Source organism: Alexandromys fortis, unplaced genomic scaffold, assembly GCF_014885135.2.
Source record: "Alexandromys fortis isolate MF-2015 unplaced genomic scaffold, M_Fortis_MF-2015_v1.1 scaffold_27, whole genome shotgun sequence".
Lineage (NCBI taxonomy): Eukaryota > Metazoa > Chordata > Mammalia > Rodentia > Cricetidae > Alexandromys > Alexandromys fortis.
The window spans coordinates 9,699,662-9,724,834 of record NW_026067952.1 but is presented as its reverse complement, the minus strand read 5'-3'; the positions used below and the strand labels follow the sequence as shown (position 1 = coordinate 9,724,834).

The following is a 25,173-nucleotide window of genomic DNA, read 5'->3' as shown; positions in this document are numbered from 1 at the left end:
GTGACAACAGCTGGGTTCAGGTAATTCCACCTCTAAAAGGGAGAATGTGTTCATGCTCTGCTTGCTTAATTGAAGTGTACTTTGGAAAGATTCTAGTTTGTTTTCAGCTAATTATGCCAGCCCTGTGTTCAGAGGTGCTGCTGTGTTTGTGCCCAGGGAGGAAGAAGGTCTACTCTGTGTGTCTGCGGAGCAAGCTCAGTGATTAGTGAGAGGCTGAGATGGAGGACATGGGTCAAGCGCACAGGAGCACAGTGGCCCTGCCATCCAGAGCTGCTGGAAATCCCTGGAAAAAGACTGAGGAGTAAATCCATCAAGAGACAAAAGGCAAGCTGACCCAGAGAATGCAGCCGTTCGTCTGCAGAGGGGGAGATGCCCTGAGCTGGGAGGGTGACACGAGCAAAGGGCAGAGGCTGGTTTCCCCCAGACTTACCTGTGGGTTCAGTGTAACTTCAACACAATTTCCTAGCAAACATTCTCTTGAAAACTGATACATTTTAAAATTCACATGGTGGGACCAATGTGTAAGGATGACAGAAGCAGTTCTGCATACCGAGAGGGTGAGAGAGAGAGCAAGTCTGGGGGCAGACAGGCAGAGGACCAGGAATAGCCTTACACAGTGCCCCAGGCCAGCAGGGTGGTACCAGGTAAAGAAAGCAGGCTTAGGTGACACCACCTACATTCCACAAAGTAGTAGGGTGTTGACACTGGACAATAAGATTGGTGCATACAGAATTTATTCTTCATACATGACATAAATATACATTTACAAACTATATACATGTATATGCTTATGTTTATATGAACTATAAATGCCAGAGAATATAGGAAAAATGCCTTGAAATTAATATAGAGGCCTCTTTGTTCTTTTTTTGTTATTGTTGTTGTTTTAAGATTTTATTTAGGGGGCTGGAGAGATGGCTCAGTGGTTAAGAACACTGACTGCTCTTCCAGAGGACCTGGGTTCAATTCCCAGCACTCACATGGCAGCTCACAACTGTCTGAAAATGCAGTTCCATGAGATCTGACACCTTCACACCAATGCACATAAAATAAAAAAATAAAGATTTTATTTATTATGTATACAGTATTCTCAGTATTCTGTCTGAATGTATGTCTGCAGACCAGAAGAGGGCACCAGATCTCATTACAGATGGTTGTGAGCCACCATGTGGTTGCTGGGAATTAAATTCAGGACCTTTTGGAAAAGCAGGCAGTGCTCTTAACCACTGAGCCATCTCTCCAGCCCCTGTTGTGTAGACTTGGCTGTCCTAGAACTTACTCTGTAGACCAGGCTAGTCTTGAACGCTCAGCGATCCGCCTGCCTCTGCCTCCTGAGTGCTGGGGTTAAAGGCGTGCGCCATCAATGCCCTGCTAAAGAAGGCTTCTTAAGATTTCCAAAAGAAGGTGTAAAAGTAAAAACATACATATGACTATCAAAATCTTAAATTTTTCTAAAAACAATTCAACTAAATGACAAAAGAATCGCAACATAAACCAGGAGGTGGTGATGCACGCCTGTAATCCCAGCACTAGGGAGGCAGAGGCAGGAGGATCTCTGTAAATTCGAGGCCAGCCTGGTCTACAGAGCGAGTTCCAAAGCTACACAGAAAAACCCTGTCTTGGCAAAAAACAAACAAACAAACAAAAAAAAACACAATGTAGAAAAACATCTGTAACAATAAGGCATTAGTATAAAATGCTTGAAACAGATAAAGAACCAGAAACCACTGAAAGATAAAAATATCTTTAGAAAGAGAAAGTAAAGAAGTGGGCAGGATGTGGTATCATACCTATAATCCCAGTACTTGGGGGACTGAGGTTGGAGGACCCTGAGTTTGAGGCTAGGATAGGGTACACAGTGAGACCCTGTCTCAAATAATGGAAGAAGGGGGCGGGGAGAAAGAAAGAGAGAAGGAAAGGAAGAAAGAGAGAGGCAGGCAGGCAGAGGAAAAGGAGGAGGAAGGACTTGGGCACACAGTCCACACGGAAAACTAGGAATGGAGGTAAACAAAAGCTTTGGCTGTGGCATGACACAGGCACACGAACCTGGGACAGTATTTTTACCCATGCACCACTCCATTGGTGAAATGTTCAGTTGGAGATGCTCTGGCAGGAGAATGAACACTTTGGAGAAGACGGAAGCTGTTTTGATCTGAATTCAGGACGTGTCTTCCCTGTGGTCCAACAGTTTAGGGTACCTCAGTGTTTGCTATGACCCCCACCAGAGGCATTTTTACAGTCAGTCAATAGGAAACAACTGAAATAGAAGGTGACAGGCTTGTCTGCGGCTGTGTGCGGCCAGCTGAGCGGAGCACTGGAGTGAACGGAGATGCAGAGAGCCACTCAAGGCGAATCCTGTGGGGCACACAGCTCAGCAGCACTTCCAGTGTGGACACCACCTGCCTATGAAGACAGACGAAACAAAAGGACAGAGGCATGTTGGAAAGGGCACAGGCAAACACTGGACAAATAGGGGTACTAATATCAGCTTCCTTGCCTGAATGTCTAAGGACCTGAAGCAGAGGCCAAGCAGGGATGCCCCATATGTAATGTGGACTGTATTGAAAAGAAAATGTATTCGTGTTTTACTTGTATAATTGAAATTTAATTCCAACATTCAAATTCATTCTTTGCCAATTAGCTCAGATCTGCATGTGTGCTGTGCTCTCCTTTGTCTGTCCAGGGACAAAGCACGCTCACTTGGTGTGTGTCTGTGAATGCGGCATAGTGATTAGCAAACTGATTAAAACTTGGAAAGTAAAATGAAAAACTAGGCAAGTTTTTCCATTCACGAAAGCAACAAAAACTAATAAGGTGTTCAGGAGCCAAGCCATTAAGAAACGTGGAGGACGGCTGCGATTTGCAGGGCCAGCTTTTATCAGAGGGCATTAAAAGCAAAGCAAAACCAAACAAGAGAGACTGACCATGGAAGACGGCGCCACTGTCGCAGATGGGAGAAGCTGATGGCATCCTAATGATGCCATTTTCCCTCCAATGCAGTCTTGCTTAATAAGATTTCTTCCCCCATGGAACTTTGACAAGTTAATTATAAGATAGATAAGTAAACCAGCAATATAACAAGGTAATTTTTTTTAAAAGAAGAGAGGGCAGGGTAAGGGTACTTACCACATCAGGTATTAAGACACTATTCAAAGTTTTGCTTATTAAAATACAGCCTTGGCTCAGAAAAACACACAGAGATCAGCAGCATGAAGAGACTAGTCGCAGGGGCCACGAGGAACATCGGGCAGGGCTGTGAGGAGAGCTGCTCTGAGCGGAGCTCACAAGCTTGCTGTCCATCGGATTCCATCTCTGTCACATCACACAAATGGTGCCTCAGATGGAGCAAACACAAAGACACAACAATGATACTGGAGAGTTTGGGTGCAAATATAGAAATGTCTGCCACTGGGGAGGATCCTGTCTCTAGACCATACCGGAGGAGTAAGATGGGACCCTGATGGGTCACTTTCGGGGGGGGGGACAGGGCTCCAGGAAAACAAGCTTTCTATCTACTGCTTGGGTCTGCCGGCCTGAACCTCCAGCCTATTCTGTTTTCTTTTCTCTCCTCTGTTTCTGTCTCTCTTAGACTGGTTCTACCACACTGGCTGGGAATCTACCAGCGTGTCTTGTCCCTCCTACAGTGCTGGCACGATCAGGTGTGTCCTCTCTGATCTTGTGAGAGGAGTTCATGTGAGATGGAGAGTGTGAACCTAGAGATCACAAGGATGAGCGAGGCAGAGCTGACTTTTCTCCACCCAACGGTCTGCCTCCCCAGGTTTAACCGCTCCCCTTTCTGGTGCTGTCACAGTCATACCTTTTGGCTTAAGCAAGAATACATGTTGATTTTCAGAATTCCAGTCTAAGGCAGAAGACACTGGCTTGGCACCTAAAGAGTTCAGTCTATTGCACACAAAATATTAAGACATGAATCCAGCCACAAAACAGGATCAAACTGGTGCTAATTAGACATATAGGCAGGATATATGGCAGATGAAAATGTTCCCAAAAGAACATGGGATCGTATTACTCTCTAAAAGGTAAATAATTGAGTTTTGCCCACATTTGGTCATACACACATTATTGCCCAAACTAATTTATTTTCCTCTGCACTTCATCCCAGCCCCTTTGGGAGCTTATTTCAAATAATTGTCTCTGTCCCTAATTGTTCAATTACTCTGGCTCCACAGCCCAGAATAGCCATGTATCAGCATTGCTCTTTCCTTCACGATTAAGATAAAAAAAGGCTAGGGTTCTGTTTGCTCCTTTCTCTCCGCAGCTCCTTCCTGTCTGTCTGCCTCTGTGTGCTTGTTTCTGTCTTTCCTGGGGCTAGCCTCTGGCACAGGGTTATCCTTGACCCAAAATACTTTCTGCTGGATTCCCCATCTTGGTCTGAAGCATGCCAGACCACCCATCAGTATGGGGCACTGTACACAGATGAGCATGACTCATTCTTTCTCCTCTACTGCTCCAGAAATTGTACTGACTGCCCGTTTGCTGTCAAAGAACCCATCGTGTTAGGCACACTGCCAGAAACACAGCAGAGGGACACTGGAGGGTGTGGCTGTATACACTGGCTAGTGAACAATGTGCTCATCCTTCCTAGCTTCACCTTCTACACCCCCATCTCTCACATCTCCAAGTTTTCCTTCTTGATTCCTTAAAGGACTTAGTGACAGTCTACCCCCTTGCATGTCAACATCATCCCCCTTTATGTTCCTACAACACCCCACAAATGCTCTTTTAAGTCCAGTACAAGTCAGCTAATCCTGAAGTCCAACAGGGAAATTCCTGTCTTGATCCGATTGGAATTCGCTGCCACATTTGACAATGTTGATTACTTTCTCCTTGAAACTCTTCACTACTTTGGTTGCCATGGCAATCCCCTCTCCTGGTTGTGTGTTGCATCTCTCAGGTCCTTCTCTTTCTGCCACCTGGATCAGCTCCTTGAATGTTTCTAACTCCTTGTCTTGGTCTAGGCTCTCTGCCATCTTCTCCACATGCTCCCTAGAAAGTCATCTTCTTAGGGTCCCCATTACAGAGTGGCACTAACTCCAGGCCAGCTGTGTCTTTCTTCAGCCTTCAACCTAGGATTCAGGTGTCTGCCAGACCCACTGCTGTGTTCCCAACACCCTGGCCATGTAAGCCACTTTCCAATGTCTCTTGACTGTCTTACAATACTGTGTTCCCCAACCCATCAGGGCTGTACTCAAGACAGGAGGGCCACTCCAGGACTGACCTTCTAAGTGTGTATGCATGTGTATGCAAATATGTGGCAGCGTGCGCGTGAGTGCAGGAGCCTGAGGAGGTCAGAAGACCCAGCATGGCATGGGTACTAGGAACCACACTTGGGGACTCTGCAAGAGCAGTATGAGCTCTTAACCATGGAACCACCTCTCCAGCCCCAGCCCGACTGCCTAATAGACAACCAGTCTAAGCACTTCTTGTTTCTGTCTACCATGAGGTTCTGATCCATTCCTCTGCAACCCTACTCATTTAGTTGAGAACTGTCTCTCATACAATTTCCTGCTTCTGAAGACCATGCTTAAAGAAGGGAGGGATCTGTGGCTTTCTAGCACCTCCACGCCTCACACAGCTCTAACACCCATGAGACTTCCTGGTAGGAACTTCCAGGGAGTTGAAGTGGAACCTGGGCTGCCCTTCTATGTAGAAGACACACTACCCAGTCCTGGAAGACACATGCCCAGGCAGCTAAGCCACAGTTCACTGATTTTGATTTCTGTGCAATTATAGAAGAAATAGTTACAATTCAGTACACACTGTCTAGGAGAGACCAAAGAACTCAAGACTGTGCCCTTATACCATCCCCTGTACTTCTCACCATTCTATCTTTTTGCTTTACTTCTCTGGCTCTGTTTCTTTCCCTGTGAAACAGGCCAGCTGGTTGGCTGCCGCACCGTATGCAGGGGAGGGGCAGCAACGATCAGATAAGACAGTGGGCGTGACCCTGTAAGCTTACACTTTGAGAAGCTGAGCCCACACAGAGGCCAGGGAGCATTCCCTGAGATCTAGATAAAGTAACTATGAATGTTATATCATTTGTTGATTCCTTGTATGACGTAAATCTTTTTGACAAAAAGCATCTATCTGAATCTCCAATTCAGATATTCGAGTTGAGACAGACGATGATTATTCTGCCCCTACATCAACAGCTGCCTGTTGCTAGGTGCCCAGAGCTACAAAGAATGCTAAGACATGACCCCAGCCACCAGGCAAGAAGCAGCCACAGCCAATTAGAGCTGCAGTTAGGACCCACAGGGTAGATGAAGGCTCCCTGAGAACATGGAGATCAGGTTCCCCACAAAAAGGAACATGATTGAATTTTGCTCCTTCCACCAACACGACTAATCCTTTCACATCAATACTTAATCCCACTGCTCTGGGGCCCTTTGCTGTTTGTCTCTACTCTGCAGGTGGCTGGCTCAGCCTTCCCATCCTGATGTGACCAATGAACATGGGTGCCTTCCTGGCACTGTAGCCCCTTCAGCCCCCTTCTCCCTCCTCTCAGCCAGAATAGATGTCAACTGTCCCCCACTTGGGGGACTTCTGTCCTGTTCTCAGAGCTGTGCAGCAAACTCTTTACCAGCATTAGGAACCTATGTGCTTTTGAGGTCTCTTCCTATGGCCCCTTCTCAGTCTCCTCAGCAGGGTCGATGTTGCAACTGCCCTTGGAATGCCTGTCACAGGTCGGTTTGGGGCCTGGTTCCTGGGAGACCCTGTTGTTGCAGCAAGCCCCACCGATCCTCTCTAGTCATCTGATGTGTGCTGCCAAGCTGTTCCTTTAGACAGGACTGGGGATTGAACTCAGGTTTTAAAGCATATCAACTAAGCCGCCTTAGTTGAGTGCTCTGAGGTGGATTTAGAATAGAGCTTTCCTTGTAGTAAACAACAGATCAACAATCTGAACTTTGGCTTTGGACAAGCCTTCTCCTCATGTTCCAGCTGAGTCTAGCTATTACTGACTGATGACCACTTCTGGAGCTATGTTCTCAAAGAATGTGCCATCTGGACAGAGAACCAGATGGCTACAGGAAGGCATGACTGGAAACAATGACAATGAATACAGGACAGCATTTCAAAGTAAGAGAGCCACTGGAAGTCTGCCAAGAAAGTGTGTGGAGAAACAGCTCACCTACTTTGCCAGTGTGGATGGATCCATCTAGTTGGCATCTACCAGTCTGAAGACATCCAATCCTGCAAGGAAACATTACTCAGGGGCCACAGAGTGTCAACCCCACCCTCTCCCTCAACTCTGAAGACCTACCTGAATGGTTTGACAAGACACTTCACCACAAGCAGCAGAATCATCTCAGCCGGTTCCCAGCAAGTTCACCTTCTGGGGCTGCAGCGATCCATACTCCAAAATGTGGAGCTGACAAAGTCTGGGGTCTTCATTCCCCATTAATACCATCACAAGCCTTGGGGCATCTGAAGATTCACATGATGCTAGCTCTGAAAAGGAACTGGGGATAATCTAGTTCAGCTGCCTCCCTCTGCAGATGGGGAGACAGGCTTAGTGAGTGAAGGTGTATCCCAGCAAGTCAGTGGAGAAGCATCCTCACTGGGAAAAGCAGGATTACTTTGTCTATCTAATCTTGATTGAGAACAGCACAGGAGTGGGAGTGATGGCTCAGCAGTTAAGAGCAGTGGTTTCAGTTCCTGACAGCCACACGGCAGCTCACAATTGTCTGTAACTCTAGTTCCAGGGGATCCAATGCTGTTTCTGGCTCCATGGGCACCAGGTACACACATGGTGCACTTACAGACACGCAGGCAAAACACTTATAAAATAAAATAAATTTTAAAAACTAAACAAAGAAGAAAAAATGTAATGGAGCTATGAGTTGTAAGACTTGGGTAGTAAGTTTGTATCTATCCGGGGAAGCAGCATATTGGGTGAAAGGGATGCTACAATCAGAAAGGACAGGTTATTTTTGTTAGTTCTTGTTGGAGGTCCCTTATGTGAAATCTGGATGACTGAGAACCCTAGGTGATGAAAACAAACTCATCCAAGACTGGGTGAGTCTCTCTAGGGGATCCTCAACTCTCAAGAACCATAAGGGCATAATACCCCCAAACACCATGCAGACCTGTGGTCAAGGGAGGGTTGTCTTCCTAGTCTTGACCACTGTATGTATTATTTCTAATGACTTAGGTAGCCCTACCTAGCTGGCCATCAGATGGACACCCTGGTCCCCTTCTGTCATCAGCAGTTTAACACTGACAGTTTCAATTGAATGTGTACTATTTATTATTTGAGACAGGGTTCCATGCAGCTCACACTAGCCTCTACTTTTTTTTTTTTTTTTTTTTGGTTTGTTTGGTTGGTTGTTTTTTTGTTTGTTTGTCTGTTTTGAGAGAAGATTTCTCTGTATAGCTCTGGCTGTCCTGGAACTTGGTCTGTAGATTAGGCTGGCCTCAAACTCAGAGCTGCCTCATAAGTGCTGGGACTAAAGGAGTATGCCACTACCTCACAGCTCTGGGCTCTAACTCTTTCTGCAACCAAGGATGACCCTGAACTCATGACCCCTCAACCTCTACCTACCAAGTGCTAGGATGATAAGCATGAGCCTCTATGCTTGGCTGCTTCATCTGATGTAATTTCTCACTTCAGATGTTCATTTCCTATCAGCAAATTTTTATTTAGTACCTCCCAGCAACGGTTTCAGAATAGATGAGGTCACTGTCCCAGTGCCAAGCCACTTTGGTTTAGGTGGGTGGGTTGCTCCATGCTGGCTATTCCAGGTTAAATAGTTCAGTCCATTCCAGGCCATCGGGACACGGACCATCACTTGTCTTTGCTTATTGTTGACCTTCACTCTCCTGATGTCATTTCTTTGCTTTTTAGTTTAGATACCTTTTCTAATTCCTTCCCTCATCCCTAACTTTTAACAGGTTCTTATTTCCAATTTGACTTGTTTTAAAAAGTTCTCTACCCTCTTACCCCTCCCTCCTGAGCAGATGTGTTCCAGCCCTGGAGTCCCACCCACCTCCTCCATCTTCTCTTGCTCCCACCCTCAAACGCTTCACCCCTGTTGCTCCACACCCCTTCTCCACTCATGACTGGGAGGACAGTAGCTACGGTAAGGCTCTGGAGGACAATGGGATAGCGGCAAGTCCCAGGGCTTCTTTTACTACTGGGCAATTCACATCTAGAGGGCATCTGCACAGCAGGCACGGCTGTGCCACTCTCATTGGAGTGCTATGAGGTTCAGGAGGTCCTGAGGACAGCTGCTCATGGCTTCTAACCTAGGAAAGCACTTGCCAAATAATGGCCATCCAAAAATGAGCAGTCACAAAGGTGTCACCCTCCAGCTCCCTTCCTCCAAAGTCAGGAAAGCCATCCCATCCTCTTGGTCCGTTCACTCTCCTCCTCTGCCTCTCCCACTTGGCTAGCTCCAGAGGGATGATAAGATCCCTAGGTGATGCAGTGATTCCTTCTTGTTCTTCATGATGGTTGCAGTTGTCACTCCATCACCAGACACCTTTTTGGACCACGTCCTTTGAGGATAGGTGAGTGTCTCTGATTGGCACCTGGAGAAGGAGCACAGAGGTGCCAGCCAGACTGTGAGCACTAGTTGCTCCACTCATAGGGAGCATGTCATCCTTGTGGAAAGACAAAAGTTGAGCCAAGTGCCACAGAACATGTCCTAATATGGTACAGAAACCCAATAGCTACATGGACCATGGGTTAAAAGAATTGGGCTGTATCCTCAGAGACACAGGTGAAACTGAGCAGCCAGAAATGACTAGATCCAAATGAAGAGAAGGCCATTGGCCTGGGAAACACAGAGGGGCCAGAAAGACAGGTGTACAGACTGGTACAGAAGTATCAGTCTAGTCTTACCAATTCAAGTATTAGCCACAACTGCATACCAGGTTGTAGATGGCAAAGTCACGAGGGCCATTATGGCAAGAGCTGGGTGTGTGTTAAGCCCCTGTGGGCCATAGTTCCTGTCTGTGCAAAATGGAACCACACAGCAGTCCCCAAAATGGCTCTGAGTGTGGAAACACCTAGTTCATACTTGACCAGTAAGTGAAAACCAGCCAACCCTTTTGCCATACACTAAAAGCAGCCCTACAAAGAGCCCTGTTCATCTGTGAGCAAGTGGCCTTACAGAGCAGAAGCCCAAGGGCTGCAGAAGGCATGGGCCTGGAGTAAGTCTAACATCTGGGCAGTGTGTTTGCAGAGATACAGGTATACAGCAGCAGAGTGAGGCCGAAGAGAGGCAGTTCTGAGCCCACGTCTAGTGACAATGCTCATGATCTTTGAGGAAAGGAGATGGAAAGGCAAGAGGAGCAATGTCAACAACTAACTCAGTTTATGGTCTATCGGAGCTCAGAAATCAAGAGTCAGTGGGTCGCTTTCAATCTGTAGGCAAACAGAGAGCAATTCACCAGAGCTGAGCTTGGTTGCAGAACAGGAAGTCTGTACTCTACACTTGCTGCCAGCTCACCAATGTACCAGACAGGAGGGCAGTAAGAAGAGGAAACTGCCAAGTACGTGGGGTTGAGGGCACAGGGCAGGGAGGGAGAAGGATGCCATCAGGAATCCACTACCTCAGGCCTGATAGGGGCTTGCCTCATGTCCTCTGCTCCACAGAAAGGATGTCGGGCTGTGCGTTTTTGATGAGGTTCTTCTCAAAATACTAGTCTGGAAATTATCCTTGTCACTTCAGAGTTGCCAAGAGGAGTCTTGGGAGGCGATTCCATGCCTTCTAGCAAAGACCAGTCACCTACTGCCTTTAGGAGTCTAGAGCTGACAGAGTCACTGCCTATTTCTCCATAAAGACACAGACTGACGGGCACTGCGCCAGGCCTCGTCAGGCAGGTTCTATAACTGGTTCAGTGACAAAGCCTCTATGACTAAGGGTCACGCAGGACCTCAATGATCCAGCTAAGGAGTGGGAACCAGCAACGGGAACCACTGAAATGCATCGTCTGTTTCCCTCCCTCATGGGCCCTTCCACTTCTGCCTTGGCTATACATGAATGTTCTGGGCACTTCTGCACCCAAGAGTAAAATTCAAGTTTATTCCTCGAATATAAAATCCTTTGATTAAATACCTCATTGCCTTAACACACTTTCAGCCAGCATTTTTTAAGACTCAAGTAACAATAATAAATTAAAGGTCACCAATGTCTCACAGGAGATGTCTCTGGAAATGTTAAGGACTTCTTTGACTAATAAATGAGGTAACAGGCCTCAAGGAACATGAACAGTAAAGAATAAGGTTGCATGCCAAGGGGTGGGAATCAAGTCCAGGGCCCTATAGTCTTCTACGTCTCCCTGCTTTTGGAAGGCTGCCACCATTAGCACGGGGCAGGGGAACAGCAGCATGGGCGAGCTGTCCAAGTGTGTGTTCTCTACCACTGCCCAGGGAAAGAGGTGAGAGGCTGGGACTGCCCAGAGATTTGTCTTTAGGGTGGGTCTTGTTCAACCAGATCCAACAAGGCACCCTCATACATGCCCCTGCACTAACTGCTCTAGGGAGCCTAGTAAGGAACAGGAGTGCCCATGCAGCCCCACTGGCAAGGGTGGCATCCGAGACTGCCCTGAAGCTGATGCTACTGGCCTCCATTTTAAGGTGAGGAAGCTAAGGTGGTGGTGGTGGGGTCTGGACAGGTACAAATTACAAAGGCAGAGCACAAGACCCAGGGCTCCTGACTCCTCCCAGCAGGGTGTTTAGTCTTTTAGTCCATTCCTGACCCTAGTGCTTCAGTCCCTTTCCAGGCTGATACAGAACCTCCAGCCACTTGGCTTTGCCTGACCAGGATGCACAATGCTGTTTTCAACATACTCCATTCACCCAGTACTAGTTTGCTAACCTCATCACTGCTACTTCTGAGCCCTTTCTCCTCATTCCCAGTGACGTGGCGTGGCCTTCTCTACATCCCTGAGAGACGAATCCCATCTCACATGCTGCTAGTATACTGGGATGGCTCCTAGTCAGCTGGAAACAGGAGTTCTCAGGACTGTTTGGGGGCTTGCTAGCAGCAATTCAACTTTAAAACCCTCTCTTAGTGCTCCCCAACTGTCAGTGCTCTAGGTTTAAACTGACTGTTCTTTTTCTCCAGAAGCTTTTTGGGGTCTGTCTCTAAGGTATCTAGTATCTAGCCAGATACTAGTGGTTCTTCATTTTACTTTTCAGTTCAATCTATCTGTAAGCAAGATGCTGGATTCGATGGTGATCCAGCAATATCTTGTTTATTACGTCACTGCTCAGGTATTCACTCTTGGTCTTCAGGTCTGACAGCCAGTCCTCTTGGTCTGCATCAGTTCCTTTCTGAGACCCTCAGAACCCCTACCACAGTGCCTAGTCAAGAATCTTTAGGACAACCTGACTGATAAATACTATCCCCTTTCTCTTTACCCAAGAGGACACTGTGCTGGTGGAAACTAACTGTCCACTGCTGTGGGAGCACATTTCCCCCCTTCAGCCAATAGCCTTTAAGATACCAGCCCACTTGGGCGTGGTCTCTTATATTATAAATGCAGCTTTAAAGCATATTCTTGCTCTCTTGCTTCAGGCTCTTGCTTCTGGCTGCTAGACTCTGTTCCTGTTCCCTGTTCGTGCAGAGACTGTTATCTAGGACAGTGCTCTGTAAGTCTCCCCTAAATAAATAACCCTTTATTATTCATAATTCTGAACTAGTGTGGGATTATTTTGTGACTTCCGCCATCATTCCACTATGGTCCCAGGGTCTCATCATACACGAGATTCTGACAAAAACTGGAGAATAGTAGGGCTGGTCTCTGAGCAGGACTCACAGGCCACGCCCTCCAGGAGTCTCTTAAAAGGAACTCTGACACCCCTGAGTAACAGCATGCATGAGGGCTGAATGATGGGCCATAGATAAGCTCTCAACACAGAGAAGGAAAGAGATGAAGGGAAGTTCCCGAGACAAGTAGTATCTGGGCATACATGCTACACTGATCAAAGTACATCAGGCAGGTCCCAAAGTCCCTTGCCACCAACTCACTCCAGCCACCTACCTCAGCTGGGCTGAAAAGAGCCTAGGATTCAGGAAGACTCCCAGATCACTGGGGCTGGGAAAATTGTATTTGTTCCAAAGACCACATTTTACCTATGCAGAAAATGACAGCGGAAGCAGGACACCTTCTCAGAGAGCTACAGTGGCAACACAAATGCAGGGTGAGGTCCTCCAAGGCCTTTTTGCAAAGGAAGTGTCTTTATTTTCCTGGAAGACAGCTCAGGGAGAAAGGTGGCATCCTAGGTGATATGGGGAGTCCTGTGGGCAGACAGAACCCCCAGGTGGCAAGCACCCTGCCAAGAATGGGCTCTTAGCACCCCACCGAAAGGAGTGCCTATACTGACTCTCAAGCACAAGATCTAAAACAGAAAGCTGCTTTCCAAGGGAGAGCAAAATAAGCAATGAGTTTGGCTTCAGTTACCATCCAGGTGCCTCCACAGAAGACACAAAAGCATCTGCTTGTTTGGTTTGTTTTTGCAATCTGCAGTTGTCTATTTTGCTAAGTCTCCCCACTAGGCTAGAATCGTGGGGTCCTGGAGTGTCAGGCCTGCTTGTCCTGAAATCGTGAGCAAGCCTTGTACAGGGTCTCTGTGTTTGTTGAACAAACTAGCCTTTCCCTATGCCCAGCTCAACTTGTCAATCTCTTTAGAACCCCAGTTATGCACAGCAAAGACCTCAAGAGGGAAGGCCAACACTGAAGCAGACAGAAAAGACACCCTAAGAATGGTCACTGCAGTTCAAAGAAAAATTTCTCTCAAACAGACACATCTTTGGGAATTCTGTTTTGTTCTGTATTAGCTAGGGTCTCACTCTGTAGTAGCTCAGGCCAACTCTGAACAATCCTCCTGCCCCAGCTTCCTGACTGCTAGGATTATAGGTGTGAAGTACTACACCTGGCTCTTTGGAAAGTTATATCAAGAAGAGGAAAGCATGGACGAGCAATACCTACCAGGAATGTGAAAAGGGCAGAAGAATAGGAATAAATCCATACAGCTTTCTCACAATAAAGGAAATGTCTAGGTAGGTCAATATGAACTTCCCTAAAGTCACCAAACCATCTTCAAACATGACCTTGGCAGCCCTCACAACAGCTCCCACTCTCAGGAAGTGCTCCTGCTCTGCTTTTTGAGAGGGAGACTTGCAGGTGAATACCCAGCAAAGGGCCCTGGCATGCTGCCACAACTGAGTGTCCTAGGTCACAGCCACAGTTAACACGTGCACATCCACAGCAAAGGGTTTACCCCTCTGTGCTTCCAGCTAGCACCTAAGGTATGCTGGGTAAATGGCAAGCCTTATTTATTTTCCCAGTTGAGATGCCATGAGGGGTTTCACTTATTTTTACTTCAAAAGCAGCATCATAAAAATCTTTGATGACCAGCTGTCCTAAATTGTTTATCAAGGGATTCATTACTCAAGTCTTCTATGGAGCGAAGTTTCAGGCGGGAAGTCATGGGAGCTGAGAAGTACAAATGTCTCATCTCTGAAAATTTTCAGACTCTCTCCTGTTCATTGCCTGGATTGCCACTGCCCCTGCCCCACCCCGACCCCACCATCTGCTCTCCAGAGAACAGATCAAATTCTCTAGCTAAGGTACTTTGGCGCCAAGGACTCAGCCCCATGTGTTTTACCCTGCCCCCCACCAACTCAGAAATCCAACACCATGACCCAAATGCTGCAGTCACATAAAACCACAAAGTAAAGTTTATAAAGCTTTATTAAACATTTCAAACAGCTGTAGAACGAACACACCAGAAAAAAGCTTTACAACAGCAGTTCGAACGTTTCACAAGTGTGGCCTCGAAGTCCCACTTCCCAGTGCTTGCGTCCATTTCTGTGCCTGGCTCACCACCCTCACTTGCACACAAGAGAGGACATTTCCGACTGGAAGAACAACCATGCTGATCCCCAGTGGGCAGGGACCAGGAAAGTCTCATTTGCCAACACTTGTTACTGAAGCACAGAGAATATAAAACAAGTACCAAGTCACCAAGTCGTCCTGTGTTCTTCATAGTGTACAGTCTATGTGTGCAGGAACGAAGAGGCTCCTGGCAGGAGGGTGATGGCCACTGCTCCCCTGGGTCTTGTCTGAACCACCTTGGAGTCCACTGTGCTGGTCACTCTGCAATCCCCATGCTAAATAAAAACGGCAGTGGGACCTACTAGCTAGTTACTACTACCAAACCTCAAAATCAGGACACATTCAGTAAAGCTTCTTCAAAAGGAATATACACATGTATTTGTACATGTACGTACGCATATGTACGCACACATACAGAAACACACATTCTCACACACATGCGTGCACACATATACAGAGCACATCAAAAAAAAAATACCCCAACAACTACCAAGGGAATCGTGGCTGCTATGAAACACATAATACTTTCTCATTCACTCACTGGGGACCACTGATCTACAAGAACACTGCATAGCTCCCTCCTGAAGAGCATGCGCTGCAAACAAGAGGTGGTCCCCTTAGGACGGCTGAGAAGCAGAAGGAAGAGCAAAGGGAGAGAGGCTGGACTGGAAGGCAAGAGCCCAGACACCCAGGCCAAGGAACAATGTCTCTCCACTGCTTCTTTCTTTAAAATGAGGCAGAGAAAATACTGGAGGTTTGTGGACAACAAGCAGTTGAGACATGATTCCGTCTCTTCTGCTTGACAGGGAAAGAAGGATGAAAAAGCGAGGCTCTCGGGCGTCAGCAATCTCTTCAAATTTGAGATAAGTGCAAAAATAAGCCCTGTCTTGGACAGGTGCTTCCCTCAAAAGGAAAGGGGTGGGAGAGAACCAAGGGGAAACCAGGGAAAGGGACTGAGGAGGGAAGCAGGACGATCCTGATGAGGAAGGGTCATGGAGGTGACAACGAGACTAGCATTGTATCTGCCCAACGGTGGTTGACCAGGGTGGGTGTAGATTCTCCAAAACGATGAGCAAGGGGTGGGCCAATCCGTCAGCTGGGACCCAGATGGTGACAGAACGCACAACCATAAGACCACCCACGACTACAGGACGCTACAATAGAAGCACCGGTCAGTGCCATTATTCACATTATAAGGATAAAACATCACAGGCCAAAAGGCTCCATTAGGAATGTGGCACCCGCAGGGCTGCGGGATTTGAAACTCCAATGCTTTATGACCTATGCCAATGCCTCCCCTCCCGTCTTCTGCTTCCTCGGAAAGCTATTTCGGCAGCTGTTAGGTGCCCACAACGCCGGGGTCATGGGCTGATTCCGGAAGCGGGGAATCGGAGCAGTGGTACAGGAAACAATTTCCCCAGCAGCTATAGCAGATGAGGAAGAGGGCTGCCAGGAAAACCAAGGCACATATTGTGCAAGGTTTCCGTTCCAGAAGGAAGCTGAGCAGGTAGAAGCCCATGAACATGGAGTGACTGAACCACAGAGCGGGGTTGAGGGGCTTGGGGATGAGGAGGACGGGCAGCAGCCACTGGAGGCAATACATGATCTCTGCCGGGCAGGGCCTTCACCAAGGCTGCCAGGCACCGCTGCAGGAACCGACCTAATGGGAGCCAGCAGGCACAGGTGGCTGCCCTCCGTTTTCTTCGACTCTCTCTCCAGGAGCTGAGCCGCTGTGCTCTCTGGCTGTCAGCCTGGGATCACCAAGGCAGCAAGGATCCTGAAGAGAAAAGCCAACACAACAAACAAAGAACAGACAGACAGACAGACAAAAACAAAAAACAAACAAAAAAACAGGAACAAAATGTATACTTATTTGGGAAAATGGATCATGGTTAACAACAGCAAATGTGAATGCCCCTTCCTACCCACCCACCCATGAATGTCTTATCCAAATTAAACGTGGCCTCCTGGGGTGTGTCTTCCCTGGGCTTCTACTGGGGGCTCCCAGGAGGGCACGGTCCCCACAGTGGACTGGTTTTGCCTAGGCCCTGCCCAGCAGAGATCATGTATCGCCTCCTGGGGCTGCGGCCCGTCCTCAAAGGTCCCAGACCTCACAATACCGCCCTGTGGTTGCCACAGGACACCATGGACTTGGTGTTGTGCCCCCGTGTGGTAGGAAACGGCTCTGTATCTAGTCCCATCTGCAGCACCAGAGCGGGAGTGTGTCAAGTCACAGCAATTATCTGTGAACTGCTAACCTGGAGATGCCAGACAGTACATCCTCTGATCCTGGCAAGCTACGGGAAGACACAGTCAAGTGGCGTCAAATATTTTAAGATGGCAGGTTGGACCAGGCTTGCTTTTTTCAAATAGTCCAATAACATTTAGCTCAAACCAGTCAACTTCAAGTCAATGTAAAAACAAAAAAACAAAAACAAAACAAAAACAAAAACCAACCTTCATCTGTTACTGACATTGAACAGAACTGGGCTTCTGTAAGTCCACAAAGGGGCAAATACGTTTGGCCTCTGTGCCAAGTAGCTTGATGGCAAGATGGCAGTTTGGTCTTTCCACTTGAACTGCACTCTACTAGAGCTTTTAAGATCACACTAAGAGAAGGACACTAGCTTTACTTTGAAACTAGGCGACAGTAGCCTTATAACCCTTGGCGGCTACTGAAAAATACTGTTCTGTGCTCCAGCTGCGAAGCAACCTGTACAAAAAACCAATCCAGCAGACTTACTAGAGATGGGGGAGGGGAGCACAAGACAGGGATTGATACCATCTGTGCCACAGAAAACCAGTCCCAATACATCTGAACCATTTCTTCAAAAATCTTCGGCGCACACAAAGGGCGTCAATCCTTCCTACATCCTTCCCAGAGCAGACACAATCACTTTAGCTACTAAGAGCAGAGGGCTGGTCCAACTGGGGATCGCAGCCACCATCGCCTGCTGGGCAGAGTGGGGAAGCAACAGCCGAGAAAGTGGTACTTAACAAGGACTTTCACAAAACAGTTGGCATGAGTTTAAAATTTGCAGACTTGGGTATGTCATACCAAAAAGCCTGCACCCCTAACCTCACTCTAAACTAGAGCCATGACTCCCCTCCATTTAACACTGAATTTCAAAAGTGGGCAGAGCAGAAGAATCTTCTGGAAGGGTGTTACGAGCGGACTCGGGAGGTGGGGGTCCGTGTGGAAAGAACAGACGGATTTTTTTTCCTCTCCTGGCGAATGAGGAGCGCCCCCCGCCACCCCTCCTCCTCAACAGCGCCCTCCCCACGAAGCGCGCATGCGCACTCAGATGGCAGGAGGGTACACGGCCACCAGGGCTGCGGCAGTGCGCCCACAGCGGACTCCGAGACCGGTAGACCTCAGCGAACCCTCGCTCTCCACCACCCACTCTCAGAACCATGGCCGCAGTGACAGCAGCTTCAGCAGAACTGCTAATCATCGGTTGGTACATCTTCCGCGTGCTGCTGCAGGTGAGTATATGCCCGGGCTTTGGATGGGAGATGGCACCCGAAGCGCACCCGGACCCAAAGTGCCACAGTGGTACTATTTGTCCCCGCCCGTTCGCGTGCGTACCCACATCCTCGCACAGACCCTGTCCCCAGTGCGCCCCCGCCCGGCCGGGAACAAAGACTCAGGGGTTCGGCGGTCGCCCGCTGCGGACGATCACGACCAATGCGATAAGAATCACCTGCTATACTCAAACTCGACCCCAGGAGGGAGGCGGGGCACTTTGTGCAGCGAGACTTTAGTGCTTGCCCAGAGAAAATTTCTGCCTTAAAAAATTGCGCATTGCGGGAAATTTTTTAAAAATAATACACTGTATACACATATAACGCTTGTGGGGTGGGATGAAAAATAAGTTAGAAAATGGCACTTTTCAGGAAAAAAAACACTCGACGAAAAGAATCTTAATAAATCAGAGGAAAAAGTAAAGGGAGGAAATAAAGAAAACGCGCAATGTAGGAAAAATAACCGGACAAAGGCACTTAGTAGGGAAAAACCATTAGATAAAGAGCATTGGATGAGAAACAAAGGGACAGAAAAAAGAACTAGATACACACTTTGAATAAGACAATTAGAGGAAAATGCCTTTCGCAGAAAAAAAATGGAAAAAGCTTCAAAAAGAGGGGACAAATCATTTTATGGAAAAAAAGAGCGCGAGCGCAAAAGCGCTTTTCTTAAAGCCGAATTCGAAGAAGGCGCTTTGTGCAGAAAACCATCTACCCCAAGAGCTCCTTTTGCAGGAAGAGTTCCCTGCTCAAGGAATTCTTTGCCAAAGGAATCGCACATTTCCTTCAAGGTGTTCCTGGAATGCTGCCATTTACTGGGTAGGATTCACTTTTCGAAATCCTCCAGGGACACAGCCCACTGCAAGAAGTGAGGTATACCTAAGTTGTGGGTCCAATCAGCTTGTAGCCATGCAGCTCTCAGCACAGCTCTCACACACAGCTGCCCTGACTCGTGGACAAGCTGTGCCGGGTCCACCACTCCAGGCTACACTGGACAGGCAGGCGTGGCCGGCAGCGTCTGGGCGGGCACACGGCAGGACCAGCAAGCTGCAGGCAGTATCAGCAGCACAACAAGGAGTCAGTCACAGGTGATTCTCTAAGGGTGGGTCCTGGATCTCTCACCGCAGGTGTTCAGGTACTCCCTGCAGAAGCTGGCACACACAGTGTCCCGGACCGGGCGGCAGGTGCTGGGGGAGCGCAGGCAGCAAGCCCCCAACTGAGGCCCCAGATCCCAGCCCTGGGCGGCCATGTCATCAAGTGCTCCTGCGCTTCTCGACCAGCATGGGAGCCAGTGCCGCGCAGTAATGGGGGGTCCCCTGTGCTCCCTCGTCAGAGGAGCACTTGCCAAGGTCAGTGAGGGGCCGGTAGGCCCCTGGAGAAGCAGCACCGACAATGATGAAGATATCCGTTCCCTTCCCAATCCCTCTGACCCTGTCCCACTACCGGAGAGTGGGAGAGGAGGGGGAAGAGGGGAGCAAATTCTCGAGATCTGGGCGTATGCACCACGTTCTGATCTGAATCAAGTCGTAACAGCACCATCTCAGCCACAGGACAGATCCTACCACAGAGATCCAACAACCAGCAGAATGGACATTCTGACATCACTAGCTGAAGCCCTGAATCTCGGTACAGAAGAGAAAACATCAACTGCATGCTGCGTGGTGGGGCTGGAGGGTATGGGTGGGGGAGGAAGTAGGGCTCTCTTGCTGTCCCTTGTCTATGGCTCGCCTATTTCTGCCTTGATCCCTCATTCCCCCTTTCAACCCGGCCTTCCAAACCCCTCCCCAAAATGTGTCACTTGATTCGGCCCTATTTAACTAGTAACTGAATTCCACCTTCACCAGAACACCTTCTCCGACCCCTGGGCCTTCACTGATCTTGCTGTCCCTGGTCTCACGCAGCAGTTGAGGTCAATATTGTGGTAGTCACTAACTGTACTGGTTTACATGTGCATTAGTTGTGTCTCCCCAGCTAGATTGTAAGCTCCTGGAGATCAGGGCCCACCTCCACAAAAAATAAAAAATCACCTCTCCTGTCTTGTACAGTGTTAGAATCATGCAGGGCAGTGGGGTGCACCAAAAAGTTCCTTTGTGGCTTCTTTTGTGACAGCGTCACACGTCTCTAAAGCTGGGCAAGGTATCTATTGTACACCACTTGGGAAAGGGAGGGGGTGACAAGAAGACAAGAATGAACAAAGACTCTCAAACCTGCCTCACTTCAATACTGTCCTGAGATAAAAGACTATTTCTCATCCCCAATCAAAAAAGTGGTATGCATCTGTCTCAGAATAAGGGACATTTCCCCTTCCCCAGGATAACAGGTGCATTTACTTGGTCCTGAGATAAGGTACCATGCCCTGGCAGGTTATCAATTTGGGAAAGATGAGGAGAAAGTAAATGGGGATGGCTCTCTAAATGGGATCCTGAGAACCATAAGGGCTGATTTGAGAATATAAAGCTATACCCCAGAACTCTACCCAGGAGCCCCAAGAAACAATTGCTGAGGAGGAAAAGGGGCACTAGTTTGGACAAGACATGACTTGACAACTCCTCCAACCAGCTCAATGCTCCAGGCCCCAGAATCACCCCCAAGGTCACCTTGCTTGGCTTTCTCAACCCTCCAGCTGGACGACCCCTGCCCCCAGTTTTCTTGGTACATCCTTACTAGCCTCATCAGGTGGCCAGTATGCACTTTCCTCTCCCATTGACGGCATCAGGAGAGCGGGCTGGCTGCTTAGTCCCCTCCTTGGTTAGCCATGGCTCTTCTTGCAAGTGTCAGTTGCCTCACCCAACAGTCCTGCCACCTGTTAAGCTGCTTCTCTAGTTTTATCCATCCCTGTCACTGCACACCTGTTCCTATGTCAATACTAAAGGAATGAGCTGGAAAGCCACCGATCTCCTGCTACTTCCTCAAATCCCTTAGGTACATCACAAATACACAAAGCAAAGCACCTTGATCCCCTCGAACCTTGACCTGTCTCTATCCCCTGAAAAAGCCTGATGTTCAGGCCAATCATTGGCACCTTAGAAGATACTTGTAATTTCATTCAGCACCAGGAAATAGGGGCAAGTAGTGTAGAATTATGTGTGGTCTTGGCTTTACCATCCATCAAATCAGTTTAGGCTACCTTTTCAGGTCGCTTTTAGTTCCCTACTAAGGTCCAGATGAACTCCACACACATCAGAGACAGTCGGGATTCCACAGGACTTGGATGTGACATGCATTCTAAGACTCCATCTTCCTCAGCAGGGTGGACACAGCTGCTACCAAGGCTCAAAGTTAGGTCAGGTCTTTTGCCCCAGGGTTACTTATCAGCAGTCAGCACCTACCTCCTTCATGACTGGGAATTTCTGTGGTTTGCCATACTAAACCCATTGAGCCATGAGTAGATATCAACCCAGGCTCCCAATGAAGGTTGACCCTCCCCTTGGAGACATGGAGGGGGCACTGCCATTTCACTGCTCCATATGTTCTAACCTCAGCCCAGGCTAGATGCCAGCTGAGTTCAAAGGCAGCCAAAGCAGGGAGAAAGGAGTGTGGCTACCTACTGAACCCCAGGGCTTTCCAGATGATCTTGCAAAACTTCTTCCTTCCATCTACCCTCCAGCAGTGATAAGTGTGGATGGACTTCCACACAAGGATTGCTCTGGTGGCTCTTAGAACGTGAAATATCCACTATTCACTTTCTTCTCCTGCCCCATCCCCTGCTGTCCTGAAAGCAAACTAAACCTAGAGAAGGCAGAAGGAATGTGTTCATGCCCCATCTTTTTTATGTTATACCTGCAAGCCTGATCCAAATATACCTTATTTATACAATGTTTCCACAAGCTATATGCTATTAAAACATTTTATTCTCACATAAAATAACAGGGTGTGTTCTTTTATTGCAAAGCCCTTAGTACCCAGAGCTAGATATCCCTTTTTCCTAAGAGGCTGCAACCTCCAAGCAGGGGAAAGGTAAGGAGATGAATTGTGAGCGAAGTGGAATAGCGTTATGGGAATCTAGCAAAACATGAAGATGCCAGGGACTAATACCGGAGAAGGCTATTTCTTGGACTGACCAGTTCAAATTCAGTAGGGTGGAGGTCAGTAAGTACCAAACTTTTCGAGATGTGGGTTCTGGGTGACTGTTACCTCCATCTGTAGAGTAACTGAGCCGTGGTTGAAAGAAGGGATTCCTTTGAGGGACAGGACGGGGATTAAGTTTTTTTGGCTTGGGCTATGGGGCCAGCCAAAGATAGCCTAATTACACCAAGGCCACTTCCTAGATATCTACTTTCAAACTTGGATCTCCTCAGGAGCCAATATCCCAAAAGGAGAATCTCAGCTGGCACTTGATCGCCCCCAGGAGATTTAAATGTGTACACACACACACACAATACTGGTCTATCAAAGTCTCTTTTCCCAGGTGACTACTGACTTCTTGCACATGCCAGAGAGACACGTTTGCCACAACTTCTCTGGAAATGATCCTGTCCCCCTTCCACAGGGCTCATACCACAGCAGGACGGATTCCTGAACATTCCCAAGGTAGAGCCGGAAGGCAGAGAGGAAGGCAATACATGGTTCCTGGTAGGTCACACAGCGGCACACTCGCAATGGAATGTATGTGTTTCAAAGACAGAGAACAAGAAGAGAGGACAGCCTAACTCTGATTCCCCTTAGAAACAACAGACAAGAAGTTAAACTGTTTTGGTAGCAACTCGAAAACGCCCATTTTCAGATACAGAATTAAGCTGATCCCTGGAAACTGACCAAGGCTCCAGAAACCCAATCTCTGGACAGGAATTCTCGACATTAATGAATCGTGATTTAAAAGAAACAAGTAAGCTCGCTCTGATACTTGGCATGATCACCTAAAATGGAACTTCTTTGGGTTCCAGAAGACTGACAGGATGGCTGGACCATGTCAGGCTGGGCAGAGAAGCCGTCCCCAATACATCAGTTCCCTGAAATTGACAAAGGAGGCTCTGAACCTATAAACAGAAAGAACCTATCAAGCAGAAGAGGTCGCAGTTTCCCAACTAAAAAGGGACGTGAAGGCTAGACGGGAACTAAAAGAGGTTTGGAAGGAGGAGGAAAAATCGATCGTCCCCATCCCCCCCCCCCTTCTTCCTTTCCAGGCCAAGGCGAGTGTGACAGGCATTCCATTCCTTCTGCTGCCCTTGAGGGCCACTCCCCGTACACCGGAGGAAAGGGAACCGGTGTCCAGAATCGATGAAAAGTTGGTGGGAGAGTACCCGGGACCCGAACAGACAGTCACCAAAGAGAGGGTTCGGGGCCTGGTTTCCCTTCTCCCCACACTTCTTCGGACGGAACAAAAAGAGAGAGACAGAGAGACAGACAGATACTGAAGTGGCGAGGAAAGAATGGCCGGCCTCTCAAAAGCTGAGCCCCTGGCCAAAGGCCCAAGCAGAGGAGGTGGTGGTCGCGTCCCGTGCTCCAAGTCCCACCCCGGGAGCTCGCTGACCTTGGAGGCCAGAGTGACAGCCAGGAATCCCGGAACCCAGCCTCGGGACGGGAAGGGGACCCCTCCCCCAAGGCCCAGGTTGGGGAGAAGCGGGGCGGTTCGGCCGACGTCAGACAAGAGTGCGCCCGCCCCCGGGCGCGCGGAAGGAAAGCCCCGGCGAGAGGCCAAGCGGCGCCTAAGGTGACCCCGGACGGCCAACATGGCGCCGCGGCCGCGCCGAGGACCTCTCACCCCGCCCAGGCGGGCGACGCCACGATACCTGCGAGCCCCGCCATGGCACTGCCGCCACTGTCGCCGTCGCTGCCGCAGCCTGCCTCCTCCTTAGCTCGCCACCGACGCCGCAGAAGCTGGGGAGACGCCCCCTTCGTCTTCAAGTCGGGCGGCCCAAGGACCCCGTCCAGAATCAGGCTGTCCGTCGCAGACGCCTGATCTACAGGCCCAAAGTGGTGCTACCCTCGGACACTCTTCCCTCAGTATCCGCCACAAAAGATCTTTTATAGACTTTACATGCACGTGAATAAAATTATGGGGCGCTGAAGTCTTCAAACCCGAAGAATTTTTAGTCAGGCGCAATTTGGATAGCCCCAAACCTCTGGCCTATGGTCCTCCTCATGCATATGCAGCAGATTGTGATCCTTACTCTTTACGAGCGGGGCGGGCCAGCGTTGCTTAGTTGCGCTGATTCCCGCTAAGCTCTTGTACCTTGTGGTCTGTGCACTCCGGGAAAACTTCTCGCGGCTCAGATCTGGCCCTTTAAACCTTGGGCGCAGACCCAGGCTATTCTGGGTGGTTCCTTCTGGATGATGAAATGGCTTGCCCCGGGCTTGTTAAAGTTTAGATGAGTTAACGTGCTCACTTAGTAGCTAATTAGACACGTTCCTGGGCGCGCACTACGCGCAAGCGCAATCCTAGAGGCTAAGTAGGTAGAATCCGGCTCCTGACTCCAATGTTCTCAATCAAGAGGTGAGAGAGTGTTGGAGGATAGAAGAGAGACTGTCACCAGCAATCACTATATATTACTATTGTTAATCATACCAGTACGTTAATTAGGCTCCGTGCTGTCTAGTAAAGAGAGTTAGGAGAAATTAATGGGATCCTGGTGTCTTTTTTTTTTTTTTTTTTTTTTTTTTTTTTTTTTTTTTTGTTTCTGGTTTTGCCTTGTTTTGTTGTGGTGGTGATTGTGGGGTGGTTTTGTTTTTGAGACAGGATGTTTGTAGCTTCGTCCGACCTCCNGATCCGCCTGCCTCTGCCTCCCGAGTGCTGGGATTAAAGGCGTGCGCCACCACCGCCCGGCGGATCCTGGT

The 25,173-nt window shown here is 48.6% G+C and overlaps 2 protein-coding genes across 2 annotated transcripts; one reads left to right on the top strand and one right to left on the bottom strand.

Annotated features, from left to right (window-relative positions):
* Positions 1-14,712: 14,712 nt before the first annotated feature.
* Positions 14,713-24,576, bottom strand: Blcap (BLCAP apoptosis inducing factor). Its single transcript, XM_050151170.1, has 2 exons — positions 24,129-24,576; positions 14,713-16,651 (listed from the first exon to the last, which is right to left on the bottom strand). The coding sequence occupies exon 2, from the start codon at positions 16,475-16,477 to the stop codon at positions 16,214-16,216; it is 264 nt and encodes an 87-aa protein (XP_050007127.1). The 5' UTR covers positions 16,478-16,651; positions 24,129-24,576; the 3' UTR covers positions 14,713-16,213.
* Nnat (neuronatin) lies at positions 16,658-21,160 on the top strand. The gene is given in 4 exon segments (XM_050151171.1): positions 16,658-18,360; positions 19,191-19,208; positions 19,210-19,272; positions 19,527-21,160. Coding segments are annotated over 4 exon segments (246 nt in total). The 5' UTR covers positions 16,658-18,288; the 3' UTR covers positions 19,620-21,160.
* Positions 24,577-25,173: the final 597 nt, after the last annotated feature.